Here is a 17440-nt window from a genome sequence, read left to right on the forward strand (position 1 = left end):
AAAGTGCATAACCTTATATTTTGCAACATTAAATTGAAAATCATTATCCATTTCCCACAATGCTAATTTATTTAAATCATCCTGCAGGATGTCTACATCACCTTTATTAACTATTGGTCTCTCCCCAGTTTTGCATCATCAGTAAACAACTTCAAATCTTCTGCTATATCATTAATGTACAAATCAAAGAGTAGTGGTACTAATACCGAACCCTGAGGTACTCCACTAGTCACCATCATTCTCCTAGGCTCCACGCCATCATATACTACTCTCTCTGGTGTCTGTCAGCAATCCCCCTATTCACACTACTGTCCTCATATCCATTCCCATCCTCTCCAGTTTTCCATGTGGTATTCTGTCAAATGCCATGGCAAAATCAAGTAGTATCATGGTGTAGCTATTACCTTTATCCAATTCTACCGTCACATTTATTATAAAATGTGAATAAATTACTAAGACAGGATCTACCTTTACAAAGCCATGCTGCCCACTATAGAGTATCACATCACTATCAACCCACTGTTGTATTTTACCTTTTTCCAACTTTTCCAATACTTTAACAATCACTCCATGTATATTACTTAGTCTGTAGTTTGCTACCTCTCTCTTGCAGCTACCTTTATACAATGGCATTACTATCTTACAATCTTTCCACTCCCTTTGAACCCTGTCAGAGCTGAGACTTAAAATGAACAACTTTGTCAGAGGCAGTGTCAATTCTCGTGCATACTCACATAGTATGCAAGAGATAGGCTGATATGCCATCCAGTCCCACTGCTATGTTCACATTCATATTTTTTAATATTCTGAACACCTGTTCATCTACCTCATTGTTGATATACACCTCTATAACATCAGCAACTGTAAAATCACCATCTGGATGATATACCTTTCAAAATGATCACTGAGCAACTCTACTTTTCTTTTGGTTCAGTGACCTACCATGTGCATTGCTTAAAGTCATTCTACCGTAGTCATTTTTCCTCTTTCTTGCTACATAATGAAAAAACTCTTTTGATTTACTTTGACCTGTTTGGCTAATTCTTTCTTATAGTCTTATTTGGCCTTCCTCACCATATACTAGTCACCCTTCTTGCTTGCACTTTGTACTGCTCATGAGTATGCTGTGTGCTGATCTTTTTTCTTTATATTTCCACCCCAATGTTTTTTTTTTTTTTTTTTTGCAGCTTTTGTTTTATATCCCTACTCATCCACTTAATTCCAACTTGATTTATCCTACACCTTTGGTGTGCAGTCTGATACTGCTACTCTGAAGCAATCTCTGACCACTTGCCGTGCATTACTGACATTCTTTCCTTGTAGCTTCTCAAGCCATGGCAGTATTCCGAGATGACTCCTGAGTCTCTCATAATCACCAGCCTTGTAGCTGAACATTAAACCCCTTCTTGACAGAGAACCTCCACATGTTTGGCAACTTCCCAGAACACAACCACATGGTCACTCTCCCGTTTGAGGCAGAGTGTCTGCTTTGGTTATTGATACACTTCATGCTACTATCTAAAGGTTTAAGAAGTGCCATGGAATTTCCATCCATAATGTGCTTTGAAAAAAAAAAAAAAAAAAAAAGGGTGGCAAACCACAGTAGCTACTGAATCAGTTTGCTAAACTTGCAGCTAACGTGGCCTTGAGTACTAAGCAACATATAATGCTGATGCACACTACAGAGATCATTAACAGCAGAGAGGGCCCACAGAATTTAGATAATCTAAGGATAGAGTTACGATCCTAAGGTGCTCAGAATTTAGTTCCCATGGAATTTAGATAATTTAAGGATAGAGGAGTTACTATCCTAAGGTGCTCAGATGCAGCAGTCATGTACTGATGGAAACCACTGCTGATAGGAAAGCTGAAATGTTCCAACGCCTTAAAATGCATTAAAAATTTACCCTATACAAATAAAAATGGCTAAGATTACCATTGAGATTATGTTAAAATGGTTTAAGAAGGTTTTTTTTTTGTGTGTTTGTGTGTGTGCGTGTGTGTGAGAGAGAGAGAGTGATGTTTCAGCACATTGCATGTCTGTAGCCCCACTGGAAGATTGCAAAATTCTTCCAAATTTGGACAGCTGTTCAGCTTATCCCCAGAGTTAGCTGCCATTGTAAAATTAATGTTTATAACTTCATTTACAGCCAATATGTACATCTGTTATACAGCCCCAAGAACAAATGAAAACCAAGGAATATCATGTTCTATGAAGGCTAAATCACTCACTGTCTGTAGCCCCACTGGAAGATTGCAAAATTCTTCCAAATTTGGACAGCTGTTCAGCTTATCCCCAGAGTTGGATGCCATTGTAAAATTAATGTTTATACACTTCATTTATAGCCAATATGTACATCTCTTATGGTGCATGCACAGATTCAAAATCTGTGCATGCACCATCAACTTCCACACCTTGCAGACACAATTCCTCTGCAATCATTAACAGCACTTCCCCTTCCTTTTCTCACATTTCTATCCGTCCGGAAAATTATATATCCTTCTAATTCTATTCCTGTCATCACATCCTCCTCAGACAACCAAGTTTCATTTATTCCAGTTACTTTTGGGTATACCGTCTCAATCAATGCCACAAACTCAGTTCTCTTGTTTCAAATACTCCTTACATTTGTGTATAAACATAATAATCCCTGCATGTTTGAGACCATTCTACCAGCACCAACATTCTCTATTCTAGGTGCTACTCTATCTCTTCAGTCTGACCACTCCAATGTTCCTGATCCTGACTCTGATTTCCATTCCTACATGTCTCATCCTCACCTTTATGTATTCCATCATCTTGTGCCACTGCAACCACATCTTCAACTTCATATCCACTTCTGTCTGTCATACAATCTGTTTTTTGTGCTCTCCTGCTTCACATGTAGACTCTGATCATTTACTACATTAACTTCTTGACTCTGTGCTTTCTCAGAAAACAATAACCTTTCTAAATGCGCAACACCAAACCCATTCAAATGTAATCCATCAGCTTTATACCATTTGAACTTCCTTTCAAATTAACTCCACAGATTTACAAATTGAACTCCCTTTGTCTCACAGAACTCGGCCATCTTACTATTCATTATCTCTGCTCTCCTTCTCACTTTCCCAGATATGATAGCATATGACTTTCCCAACAACACTATTCTTCTTTACCTGCTGCAACAACTTCTTAAAGTTTCTATCAACATTCTTCTTCTCCCCAAGTAAGTCATTTGTGCCCATGACTGCCACTAATTTTGATGCCCTTTATTTCCTTTTCTGCAACACATTAGTTATTTGCTTTATTGTTCCACCAGGAAAGCATGTTTTGTGCACTTTATTAGTAATTACACCTCTAATGATTGAGTCTCCATACACTGATGTATGACTATCCTTTGATTCTTTCTTTATAACATTAACTTCCTCCTTCTCTTTATCATCAGCCAATCTCTCCTTTAGCTGTTTAATATCCTCTTCCAGATGTTTCATTTCACTTTTCATTTTCACTAACTCCTGCTGAAGCTCTTCTACTACTGTCCCGACGTTTGCTCCCATTTCTAATTGCTTTAATCTATCCAGACACTTTTCACGTACGTGAACACTTCTCTTCTACTTGTTTATCTAAACAGTCCACAGATCTTTCATATTTTTTGGTGCATACATATAGCAGTTTTTGCATCGCATCCACTGTAAAAAATCCAAGGCAAAGCCAGACTTTCATACAGAAGCCTTTCACGCTGCTGTCATACATTTCTTTATGGACGCCATCTTTAGAAGCTGAAGTAGTACAACAAACATATAGCAAAACGCAATATAAATAACAAAAAATTTCTACAACGACACCCTGAAGGACACTTCTATCCAAATTGAAGAAAATGCAGCACAATTTGCTGCATTTTCTAATTTACTAATTTACTAATTTACTAATTAAAAACACTTTTTTTTAAGTACAGCTCGAAACTACCGCTACATTCACTATAGAGACTACAACTGTGTTCATCTTTGGTACATTTTTACCTGTAACTTGTTTGTTAGCATGTAAAATTATTATTCATGTCTGTTTTCCAAGATATCTCATATCTTTGCATGTGTGTGTGTGTGTTGATTTTCATATGTTTAATTTTTTAAATTTATTGATTTTGATGCAGAACTTGAATTTCCTTCATCCTTCACATCAGTTGAAAGAGCTTATATTCATCGATATTGTCTGCAACTTGGTTTAAAATCAAAGAGTAGAGGGTATTTATCCCTTTTTTTTTTCAGTATCATAATTATTGAAATTATAGATATGGATTTTTTTTAAAAAAAAGAATTTCCTAAAGCATTAGTTTATTTTTATTGTTAAAATGTTAATCCTGTAATAAATAATACATTCTCATCAGCTTTCAGAACTTATACAGTGAAATATATGCAAATAAAAAAAAAACCAAAGTTTAATTGTTTTTTAGAGCTGCAGTTTTATGCATTATCTGTTTGTACATATATATGAATATTTATGATAATACTGTTTCTGATTGTAGACTTTGAAGATTTTGGGTAAAATTTAGGATAGAACAAAGGTTAAAGGTTCTGTTAATAAAAGCTATTATGATGCCATCTTGTTAGGAGGGAATGATGAGGAAAGTTTGTACATGTATCTGCGCAATTCCCAGAAAGTGTCACATCTTGCACCTCTGAATTAGTTAAGAAACTCAAATTTTTACTCTTCACCCCCATTGGATATATAGTTTACCTAAAATTTCTGAAACCAATAACCCTCTCTATTGTGTGATGGATGCGGTTTCTTCCCCCCCCCCCCCCACACACACACCTTTAAACTAGTCAGACAGTGTCTCCAGGTGGGCAAAGTTGGCTGTTATGACCCTTCCTATAGTTTTTTTTAGAAAACTGAAGTGAGAGCAATTGAACAGTAGTTTGTCTGACTTTCATTGCCTTTTTTTTTTTCTTTTTAGTTTGTTTCTGACTTTTATTACCACATTGACAGCCTTTTGGGCGTTATTTCCACAGTAGGATAGATGCTAATTGAGTCAGAAAAATATTGAACAGGCAATATAAGATAGGTATTGGTTGTGGAGCACAAGTTTTTTTAGCACACATTGGTGGTGGTGAGGAATACCATCAGGACCAGATGCCTTATTCATGGCCAGGGTATTCTGGTATTCCTCTGATTTCTTTCTAGTAGAAGGCTGGGAGTAGCATGGAGTGAATGGTTCATGGTAAAGTGAGGGGCTCTTTGCCTTGTTATCGGTGCTGTAATTGGAATTGAGGAGTGATAATAGCGGTCAGCTTTGTCTTTAAGAGATGTTACTATAGTATCATCTATATGTGAGAGCAGTGGAAACATGGATGGAAATGGGAAAAAAAAGTTGTGTCTGGTGGTAGCATTGACTTGAAAGCTTAACTGCCATTCGAACAGAAAAAAGATATGGCATTTGGAACTTTTTGATGTTTTTTTTTTTTTTTTTGCAGTTGTTGTGAGCTGCAATGTAGGATGAATGTGATGCTGGAGTTTTGCTTTCAGGCCAGTCATGGTAGTCTAAATTTTTTCTTCGATTGCCTTTATATGCTTGTTTGAGACAAAGGCATGGATAGTGGTTGGGAATTTTGGGTGGAATTAGGGATGAAGGTCTTCATTCTGGTGAGAATTATTTCTCTGTTATTTTGTTCAATCACATGTTTGGATTAGGAGAACAGAAATAGTAGTTAGACCAGGGGTCACCAAACGTCTTTGACCATTGACCCCTTCAAGAGTTTCTTGACTTTTTATCGATTCTCCCCCCCCCCCTCTATTTTACTATTACGTAATTATAATAGGACAAGTGAAAAAACAGATGCTTATGTGAGTTTTTAGATTGTTTATTTTATAGTTACAGTGTTTATTGTATGTATAATATAGTATATATTATTATATTGGCTTAACGTCAAAGGGATACATTTTTGACATCCTTCTTAACATTACATATTTGATAGGAGGGATAAATAATATATAAAATATAAAAAATTTAATTTAGATAACAAAATAACAATAATACAATATTCCTTATATATATGAAAATAAGACTTTTATTAACTTAGTATACAATTTACTAACGTTGTCAATCTGAAGGGCGTGCTTCGTGACTCTTGACAAGATTAGCAATGTTGGGTTCAAAATTAGTAAGTTTCAGCCTTAAATCGCCACAGAATTCTATATCTAGCTTATTTCTTTGTTTTGTTAAAATGGAATTAACATTGCTGAAACTGAGCTTGGAAATGCAAGCAAAAAGGGGAGTACCACTTCAGAAAGTTTTGGATATTTTTCTACAACATTTATATTTGTTGACACTAGGAATGAATATGTGTAAGTATAAGTAAATAAGCAACCGTGCACATGTTGCAATCTCTCTCCCACCGCGCCGGCCATGCGGGAACCACCGACATCCATTTATTGGTAAATAGGTCATTTTGGCCTACTTGATTGGCCTCCATAACTATTTTCATGACCTTGCTCCATCTTACAGGTCCTATTTATGTCACTGTTCCCACAATTCACTCTTAATTGTATTGTCATTCAGGATGGAGGTCATTTAACTGAATTAAACATTACCCATACAATGATGTCTTATATTTTTCTATCAGTCCCTAACAATGTTATATCGACCACTGAGTTAGACTGTGGAAAGTCATAAAGGTCATCTCATTTCTCATTTAGCACTTTTATAATAAGAAAGGACATGATACTGCTACCAAGAAGAGAAGTGACAACCACACTGTATTTGGTAGGGAAACTTATTAAGAACAGGTCAAGGATGTTAGCAGGATAGCGAAGGTTATTTAGTATTCTAGTAGGTAGACAGAACTATCTGTGTGGGTCAATTTATTTTACAGTATTAATTCACAACACAAGAAAAATAAGAAAATAATTAATATTTATTTAATTTATTTGCTGGTATTATATCTGGCATCTTCAGAGCACAAAAACACTTTGTTACAGTACACGAGCAGCAACAATTTCGTTAACAGTAGACTAGTTTAAAAAATTTGTAATGGACAACACAAGGATCTAAAGTCCAATTGGTGGTCTGTTATTGTTTATTGTTGGATAAAGAGAGAGAGAGAGAGAGAGAGAGATAAAAAAGGTATTAATTCGATTCTAAAATGACTATCTCCCAGATTTTTGGTAAATTGATACACCCATGCTTGTTGAGGTTTCAGAAATGTTTTAAAGCTGCTGCTGATTCCAGAAGTATTCTCTCTGAGTTATAATGACTTCTGTGTGGCACTTTTGTTTTCTTCTATTTGATCCTCTGAAGGAGAGAGTATTCAGAGCATGTTTGCTAGTCCCGACTTGGCACAGCGATAGTGGCGAATGTATTTTTTTATATGTTCTCTAAGGCAACAGTTCGTCCTGTCTCTGGCCATAGTAAGCCAGGTCACAAGAACTGTGCATTCCATATACTCCTGTATGTGATAAGATGAGTTTGATATTACTTCACTATTTACCAGTGTACCATTAACTGAGATTCTTGATTTATTAAAGTCACATTTCCCCCCAGACATATTTTAGTTATTTAAATTTACAGTGTATATGCTGGTTATTTCATGTGGAAAGGGAAGATATGCAAACTAGTTGGGACAACTGTGAGCTATCTCCTCTCTCTCCTTTAGTCATAAAACAATTAGAAAACCAAGGAATGAATACATCCAATCTCAGACCAGTGATCCAATCTCAGACCAGTGATTTGGCTGTACTGTGTTGATGGTGCATTTGCTATTTATGGTCCACACACATCAGATACATTTTTAGTGCATTTAAATAGCCAACACCCAAAAATCCACTTCACAATTAATGACTGTCTACCCTTCTTAGATATACTAGTCACATACCTTCCTGATGGTTCATTATCTTTTTCTGTTTATAGAAAACCTATGCATACATGGAGATATTTGCACAAACATTCACAACCCATCATCTAGCTCAGCAATTTGGTATTCTAAAAACACTAACTAACAGAGCCATCTGTTCTGATGACAATGCTATTACTACCAAACTCGCTTGCATCACAGTTTTTTAGCCAATGGCCATAATCCCCAAAGAATAGACAAAATACTGAATGCTCCCTGGAAATCCATTTATTGCCTAATATGTAAGACTACAGCAAAACTGTTACTATCCCATAGATTTATGCACATCAGAAAAGATATCTAGAGTGCTTAATAAATATCAGGTCCTTACCATATTTAAATCATATATCAAATCAGCAACTCTCATTCTTTCACTTAAGGACAGACTCTCTCCTTATTACATCCAAGAGTGTATGAAATATTCTCTACTTTTGACCTGGCTTACTATAAATGAACAGACAGGAAGAACTGTTGATATCTGCCTTGGAGAATAAAAAAAAATACATTCATCACTATCATTGTGGCAAGTTGGGACTAGCAAGCATGCTCTGGATACTCCCTTCTTCGCAAGATCAAATGGAAGAAAACAAAAGTGTTACGCTGAAGTCATAAGTCAGAGAGAGAGAGAGAGATTGTTTTTGGAATCAGTGGCAGCTTTAAAACATTTCCCAAACCTCAACAAGTATGGCTGTATCAATTTATCAAAAATCTGGGAGATAGTCATTTTAAGATTAAATTAATACTTTCTGTCTCTCTCTCTCTCTCTCTCCAACAGTAGCTGGCCTCGATTAGGATGTCAGTTCCTCATGTTGTCCATTACAATTTTTCAAACTGATCCCACTGTTAAAAACAAAATTATTGCTATTTGTGTACTGTGACAAACTGTTTTTGTGCTCTGAAGGTGTCGTATATAATACCAGTGAAATATCAGCAAATGAGTTAAATACAGTAAAAACTTCTTTTTACACTTTCCAGGGGACTGATGGCAAAAAGTGTAAATAGCAGGAAATGTAAAAAACATTAAAAAAAGGCTAAAAGATCACTTACTGCTAGTATGTGACTCCACATAGATTACAAAATTTAATAACTGAAAATAAATGAATTTACAATTCCTTACATTTATCTATTTAAAAAAATTTTTAACTGTTGATTGTTTTTGCTTTTCCTGCACTCTTATAAGTCCCACCTGCCTCTCCACAGCTATAAGGCATTAAATGCCCCATTGTCTCCATGATAGGATATTAAATGCCCCATCATGGAGGTAATTTTTCTGATCCATCACCATTGACCATGAGCAAAACAGTTACCTTCTGCTTGCTGAGTTTTCCACCATGACACTTCTCTCCTTTAAAATACAATGTTTTACTTGGCAGAATGTTATAAAAGAGCCCAGTTTCATCAACATTGAAAATATTTTTCAGTTCATAGTCCTGAATAATAGTCTTTAGTTCATGTTTCCAATGGTTTACAGTTTCCCCTGCAACACTTTTACTTTCTCCATACACTTGATTATACACAATATTGTGACGAGTCTTAAAATGATCAATCTATCCATCTGATGCAGTAAAACCATTAATCCCCCAACCTCGCAGCAAATTCAAGGGCTTTTGCTCAGAGTATAGTACCATCAACAGGAATACCCAAACTACTCGTAGAAGCAAACCACTCCGCCACAAGTTTATTCAGTTCATCGTATGTTGATGTCCGGATATATTTTCGTTTTTTTGCTTTACGTTGAATTCAATTCTTACTTGCTTTTTACTATTGTGTTCAAAGTGGACACGGAGAGTCCAAGATCTTTTGCTAATTGCACATGCTTTCCGGCATGCCAATCTACATGTTGCAGAATTGCTATCTTTTCTTCTCTGGTGGTGGATGATCCATGTTACTAACATGGATCATCCACCACCACAACTTGAAAGCAACTATCACACGCTAAATTATGTAGCAGAAATTCTGCAATATACCACGTGCTTCTGAATTGCGACTATGAACGCTAACACTGCAAGCTAGTGAAGCGATATTTCACGAATGTGGTTTATTCACTGATATCTAATATTCATGAGTAACAAGTGTTACTTGGTAGAAGTACGAATGGAATTTCACAATTGTGTATGATCCTTGTTCTCGACTTCAATACAGCACTGTGAAATCACATCACAACACATTACGCGTGCCACGAGCTACTGACAGTTTAAAATTACTGATATGAAACTGTGAAGTTTTCATATCAGTAATTTTCAGTTCGAACTGTAATTGAAAAATCACGGTATCGCTCATCACTACATTACTGCTGCAAGCATGCAAGTCACCGTGATGGCGGAAACGAAACTACAGCCGAAAGCAACGCCATCTGGGAAGAGAAATGCGCAGATTTCCTCGGAAATCAATTTGAATGAGAGGAAATTGATTCGAAAATCAGTGTTCCCACCTGAGAAAAAAAACGCAAATCATGGGAAATAACGTCCACATCAAGTTGTTAATGGTGGGAAAATAATATATGGTAAGAATAGGCCTGATGGGACAATGGAAAATGACGTAAATGGTAAGGAAAACATAAATTGTGAGAACGTAAAACGGGGTTTTACTGTAAATATTAATTATTTTCTTATTTTTCTTGTGTTGTGAATTAATACCATTAAATAAATTGACATGAACTGCCAACACATAAGCCTTTTTAGTTCCTATCTGTGTAAGGTTGTTTTTAATAGCAAATATCACAGCATTCTTGCCTACTTGCTCCTTAGAATGGGAGAAAGAAAACCAGTTAGAGTTCTGGATGTTCAAGTCCTTAAGGAAGATTGTCTTACCTTACTGGTTGGTATTTGAATTTCAGAAAATTGAGCTTTAGAAATAGGTAATCAGAGAAGTCAGAATGCTTATTAGAATATGAAGAGCAATAAAGACAGCAAATAAATGTGACACGGCTTGGTTAGGAAATTTTGAGCCATAGCAGGTCAAACTTGGCAAATGGGATTCTAGATTTTGCATTCTGTGATGTGGGGTGTTGGCATTCTTTAATGAATGAATTTTAATGAACGTATACATTCTGCCTTTGTGACAGGAGGAACTGTGTTTGGGAAGCTAAGGTGGTTGTTATTTGTTGAGGTCACCAACTGAGGTTCTGTTGGGAATAACAATTCTGGTTCGATGATTCCAGATGATATCGCACATTGTTTATATTGCTGTCAAGGTCCTGAATGCAAGTAAAGTGGATATGGATTTTTTTTGTAAGGAAATATTAATATTTGTGGGTGATTTTTTAGTTGTATTTTTATTTCTTTATGTTTTTTTTTTTTTAAATTGTATTTTGTGGATTTTTTTAAAATTTTTTTATGATGATTCTCAGTGAAACTGTGTTTGATTAAGTTGTTTGTCATCATGTATATGTGTGAGGAAAGAGTTAAATAAAGAACAGGGACATGCTAGCCTGTTGGCTGAGTGGTTGTCATATCTTTTCTCCAACTATCAATCTGTGGGTTCAAATTCTACTATGAGCTTCAATGTGTGTAGTTGTCTTCAAGTGGAAGATGAATTTCTTCACTCATTGTATCACTGCCATGCTTATTGAATGCCAAAAGTGACTTGAAAAAAATTCCCTATTTGGTCTCTAGAGTAGGATTTCCAGGTTATGTAAAACGTAAATAAAACTACAAACAAACAAAAATCTGAAATTAATAAAAATAGAAAAAAAAAATGTTATCCTATCTATGGTACTATAGGTTTACAATCTTTTGTAGATGGGAATCACATAAATAAAAAAAAAATGTATTGGAAAGTGAGAAACTTACAAGCATACTATATACATAAAGGGGGAACTCAGTCTCTTCTCTTTGTGTGATTTCTTCAGTTTCCCCATGTTTAGACTGCTTCCATGCACAAACTGGCTGAGTAAGTGGGTCTGGATTTATCACTGCTAGATCAGTAGACCTATGGATTTATTACTACGGTATTGTTTTCACTACTACAGTACTGTACCTGTGAATGGGTAGGATCTGAGTACAGTGTGTTTGGCATATCCTTGGCGAGTGCCACCTGCACTGCATTTGAGAACTAGGAGAACTAAGGCCAGAGCTTTTGCTTGGAAGACTAGCCTGGCAACAAGCTACTTCAGCCCACCAGTAAGTGAGATGGTGTTTCATCAATCAGTTAAAGACATCGACTATTTAGTTGGCATTTGCTCCAACTAGAGAAAATATGCCTTTGCAGCTTCGGTCCTTGCTGGATACTAAGAGCCCTTTGTGGAAACAGGTTAGTGGGGTTTACTTGACTGTGAAAATCTATATACAGTCAGTCCTCAACTTATGACCACTCATGTTTCTGACAGCATTCCATTAACACAGTCACTGAAACTATTTCATTCCTCTAACCCAGCGTTTCTCAAACTTTTTCTTATGTTGGAACACTTCACAAACCCCAAAATTTTAACAGAACACCTTGGTCAGAGTCGAGTATCATCGATCTCATATTCAATGTAAAGCTAAATGCACACTATCGCATTGCAAAAATGCGACAGCACACACTACAGACATGCAGGGCTGCAGCACATCGCATTGACCATGCTTGTGACATTCAACGAGTAACAGAGAGATTGTGCTATTAACAAACACGAAAGATTATGCTATTAAGGCCAGCATGCGCACTGGCCTTAATAGCACAATCCACATGCAAAGTGATGAGTATCTGATTTTCAAACATGTTTGAACTTGTTGCAGCATTTAAAACCATTCCAGGCTTATATTAATTTTGATAATTTTTCACGAAACACTTATTCACTTTCCACAGAATACCAGTGTTCCACAGAACATAGTTTGGGAAACGCTGCTCTAGCCCATGGAACAGGGTGATATTATTGCTGCTACTGAGGGTGAGAAACTTTGGAAGGAATATAATATCTTTCATTGTATAAAGGATGTATGACATTCAGTAAGGCGACAGCAGTGGATATGGATAGTGTTTGGAAGAAGCTGAAATATGTCCATACATTTACTGGATTCGACAAAATGCCTTCCAAGAGATTGGTGACAAGACAGTGCTGTTAGCTAAACAGTTGGAGTTGGACATTGAAGATGTAGATTTGTTGGTTGAAGCTATGGATGAAGAGCTCTGAAATGAGAGCTAGAAGCATGAATTGCAGAACTAGAAGTACACAATTACAAAACTAGAAGAAGAGAAAACAGCAGAATAACAAGAAGAAAATGAGGCTCTCAAAAAAAGTTGACTCTCAACATGGAGAGATTTAGCAAAGTGAACAGAATGATGTAAGTTCTGTAACAAGCAAGCTCAGTTACTTGCTGGAGACAAATTTATGCAGAAAAGAAAAAGACAAAACAATGCAGATTAAGTTGGACATAATGTACACATTTTTAAAGAATTTTGTCGCTTCACCTTCTGATGATGTGCCTAGACCTTCCACAAGTTATGCATTTGATAAACCATCTTTCGAAGAATCACTCTTGTTTTATGTGTTTCCAGCTGATTATTTTTATTGCTAAGTGTATGAACAAAAGCACTCTATACTCATGTTTCATTATTTATTGCAGCACCGTGTTGTATACAGTAATTTTATGTTATAATTTGTACATTGTATTAGTTCTGTCTTTCTGATGATCTAGTAGTAGCAGTATTTCACTATAAACAAAGAGTAAAATTAGATAAAAAGTATAAAAGAAACAATAGCAGATAAACACATTTTAGCATTCAGACATGTTAATTGTTAACATATCCTTTATAGTTCATAGTGATTTATGACTTATGATGGGATTGTCAGAACATAACCCTTTTTTTTTTTTAGTCAGGGGCTGATTGTATATTTCATATTGACAGTCCTCCAGTAGCCTGCAAGTAAGCATATTCAGGAATGATACCATGTGACTTTGGCTTTACGTCAAGCTCACCACAAAGTAGTACACAAGTTTTGTCATCACATCAGAAATTAAAAACAGCCCCCTTCTATTTTTGCATTCTTCTTTTAATCCAAATCCTTGCACAAACCAGTTGTTTTCAATATTTCTTTTTGTTCATGTTCCAGTGACAGTGAATGTAACCTCATCAAAATAGCTTAAAGTTTGTTTTCCTAAACTGTCTTATATCTATCTGTTCAATTGGCAAATAGCATCCAAAAGACACACACCATCCTCAGCTAGGAATTTCACATGTTGATTTCACATTCGTTGAGTCAGTATTTCTTAGTGTTCAAACATTAATTTTCAATAGTGGTGGGAGAGCAGTGTTTCATAAGTTTAACCCTCTCATGCATGAATTTTTATATTCATTTATAAAAAATTATAATGGCACGATACAGTACCATTTAATCTTACAGTAGTACCATGAATTCATTAATTTTGTTAAATTTGTGTCCTGTATATGTTAAAAATGATGTCCTCATCTGAGGACATCATGCACTAACACCAACAGACTACAGACATATTTCTGTGGAAATGACTTAGACTAAGGAATTTATTTTCATTGAAAGACATCACAAGTATGGCAAAGCAGAGGTTATAAACAATTTATATTTTGCTGAAACACTGCATGAATGATCAAAATTTAGATTACTTAGTACATACAAAAAAGTAGAACAATTAGAATTTGCAGTAGAGCTATGTAAATCAAGAACAGTCTTCATTTACATAGCTCTACTGTAAATCTTGTTTTACTCTTACAGTGTACATCTCTGCAACAAATGGAATTAGTACCTGTCATCTTCTTTGGGAAGTGTCCACGCCATCAAAACTTTTCTCATGTGGCACAGAGTGAGTTTTGTGTTTCTTTAGTGCTGGTGGTGTCTGACTTGAAGAGCGTCCTCATTTCTTTGTACCTAGCTGAGCTAAACCTTGATATATCAATGCAGTTGCCATTCTTGATTTGAATTCCAACAAATCCAATTTTTCTTTTTCTTCCCATTTCCAAATGATCCGTGCATTACAAATAAGTATGTTCAACATATGGTAAAAAATTCTCATATACCATTGTTTGTTCCTGGTATCATTTCAATATAAATCCACAAGAGAGTCCATAAGGTCCACTCCACCCATATGTTTGTTATAAACAGCTATGCTGCGAGGTAGTGGAATTTCAATGTACTTTTTTTCTTTCTGGCTGAACCTCTGACACACACACTGACAGGCTCCTTTCCTAAATAGCTAGATACCACAGGTACTATTGAGTTATTAACCCATCTAGTGACAGTAATGCCATCAGAGGATATGGTAACTGACATTTCCTCGTCCCATCTTCTGCAAATCCTTTTCATTTTTCAGTTCCTTGTCAGCACCTTGAAGTCAATTTCTTCTGCATGTACCCACATAATAAATATCAGCTTCCTTTAGTTTCTTAATTAGGGGGATGCTCGTGAAGCTGCATATACCTTAAAGTTCTTACCAGCAAGATCATGACAGAGCCTAAGTACTACATTTTCACTTGCACTGAATGAGTCTGAATTTTGTCTTCCAGGATCTGCACCTACATAAAGATCAAAACAATATACGTAGCCTGAAACGCCTGCTCTCACCCACATTTTCAAGCCCGATGTTTTTGGTTTCTTAGATAAGTATTATTTGAGTTGTGAACGTCCCTTGAATGGAATCATCATCATCTCATCTACATTCTGAAATTCTTCTAGGCTGTCAGCAGCATGGAATGTTTCATGATTTTGCAGCACTGGTCTTATACGTATTGCTTTGTCTTTATTGGGTAGGTATACACATGGGTATTTTATGTATGTCATGACAAGTACAATTCCAAGGTAAATTTTGAGTTCAGTCATAGTAAGTGCTAAATTATCTTTGCCTTTACGGCATGCATTCAGATTAGTTTGTTTCACAATTTCATTCATCAATTCATCTGGAAACAGATGAATTGATGGATGAAATGTCCATCAATTCGTCTGATCCTGTTTTCTTTAAACACTGTTTAACAACCACCCATGCACCAACATTTCTCCCCTTCAAATTGTCATTCTATAGCACTGCTGAAAGCTGACTTCTCAGCTTATCATAATCACCAGCTTTGTAATTCCACATACATTCCTTCTTAACAGAAAATTTGTACTTCTTGTAATCTCCCAGATCAACACCTCATGATCGCTACTTTCCCTAAGTGGTGATAGTGTGGCTAAATTGGTCATTGATATGTTTTCTGATATTATGACCATATTCAACACTCTCCCCCTCCATTACATGTTATCTCAGGTAATTTAACAACTGTATAAACTCCATTTCCTCCCTTCTTTGTGACTATTCCTTCTCCCAATCTATATCCCCATAGTTAAAATCCCCCCCCCCCCATAATAATCTTGACTTGCACTCATCTTGCAAATTTTCCAATATATAGCATTTACATTCTCCCTTATATCTCTTGGATTAATCGCTATTTTCGATCGCTATTTTACACCAAATGATCTCAAATGAACTGCCCTCTGCAAACCTGTCCTCTTGAGGCACTTCTACTCTTTTTGGCTTCAATGTTTTGGCTATTATTATGCCAAATACTGCTGCTAATTATTATTATTATTATTAGGCCACAAAAGTTGCATATTGTGTAGTCAGGTCCATTTTTCTGCAATAGGATAAGCATGCTATGACTTTTGGTAGGATAATGTGTATGTATGTATGTATGTATAGATATATATGTGTGTGTGTGTGTGTGTGTGTGCATATATTTATCTCTCTGACTTTTCACTTTTTTTCAATAGTGATGGAGCAAATCGCTACCTTACAGTTTATAAAAAGGAAGGCTCTACTATTGTTCAAGCTGATGCAGTATTTGAACTGGGTAGAGTATCTCGTCAACATGCGCTTAACCTTTTGCAGCGTTATCCAGTTAGCGCAAGAGAAAGGCAAGAATTGTTACCTCCAACAGAAAGAGATCGAATGCTAGGCCAAGATGGTAGGTATAAAGGCTTAATGGAATTGTATTATTTTCTGAATAATTTTAATATTAGTTATGCACTTAATGCAGAGGAGACGCCATATCTCCTTGACATTTAATTATATGTTCTTTAACTATATGTACTTATTTTTACAAGAAGGAGATTAGCATGGTAAATGTTAGTAATCATACAAGAAAAAAGAGATTTAATTGTGCTTCATGAACTGGCAGTGAATCTTTTGATTCATTTAATTTCATGATCCTAAAGGGACACACAGAGATTTTTATGAAGATATAAAAGTACATTTTTTTTTTTTTTTTTTTTTTTTTTTTTTTTTTTTGCAGAGGCTTAAATCTGTTTGCTCATGTGTGACATCACTGACTTGGAAGAAGGAAGATTTTTCAGCCAGAAGAGCTATTATGCAAAAGATTCTGGTCATCCAGCATTACATTGTTTAAGCATTATCTTCAAAATTGATGAAAAAAATTAACATAAAACTTCTATTTTTAATTAATCTGAGAAACCTTAACAAACCTAGTATTGCAGGTAGACTTACATGTATATTATATTGAAATATTTTTTATTGGATGATTATGCAGTTGATCTCTGTATTCAAACCAGAAGTGTTTATTTTTGTGCAGGGAAATCCCACTGAGTAGTACATCACTGAGTACAAACTTCAACTATGGTGATATAGAA

The 17440-nt window shown here is 35.7% G+C and overlaps 1 protein-coding gene across 1 annotated transcript in view; it reads left to right on the plus strand.

Annotated features, from left to right (window-relative positions):
- LOC150101845 (3'-5' RNA helicase YTHDC2-like) overlaps nucleotides 1-17440 on the plus strand; it is a 503757-nt gene that overhangs the window by 25058 nt on the left and 461259 nt on the right. Inside the window, exons 3-4 of the mRNA XM_090400932.1 lie at nucleotides 4134-4224; nucleotides 16565-16758. Of these exons, the coding sequence (XP_090257058.1) occupies nucleotides 4134-4224; nucleotides 16565-16758 (285 nt within the window). The remainder of the gene's footprint in view (nucleotides 1-4133; nucleotides 4225-16564; nucleotides 16759-17440) is intronic.

Source organism: Typopeltis vanoorti, chromosome 11 (assembly GCF_054136105.1).
Source record: "Typopeltis vanoorti isolate ZY-2024b chromosome 11, IOZ_Tvanoo_1.0, whole genome shotgun sequence".
Classification (NCBI taxonomy): Eukaryota; Metazoa; Arthropoda; class Arachnida; order Uropygi; family Thelyphonidae; genus Typopeltis; species Typopeltis vanoorti.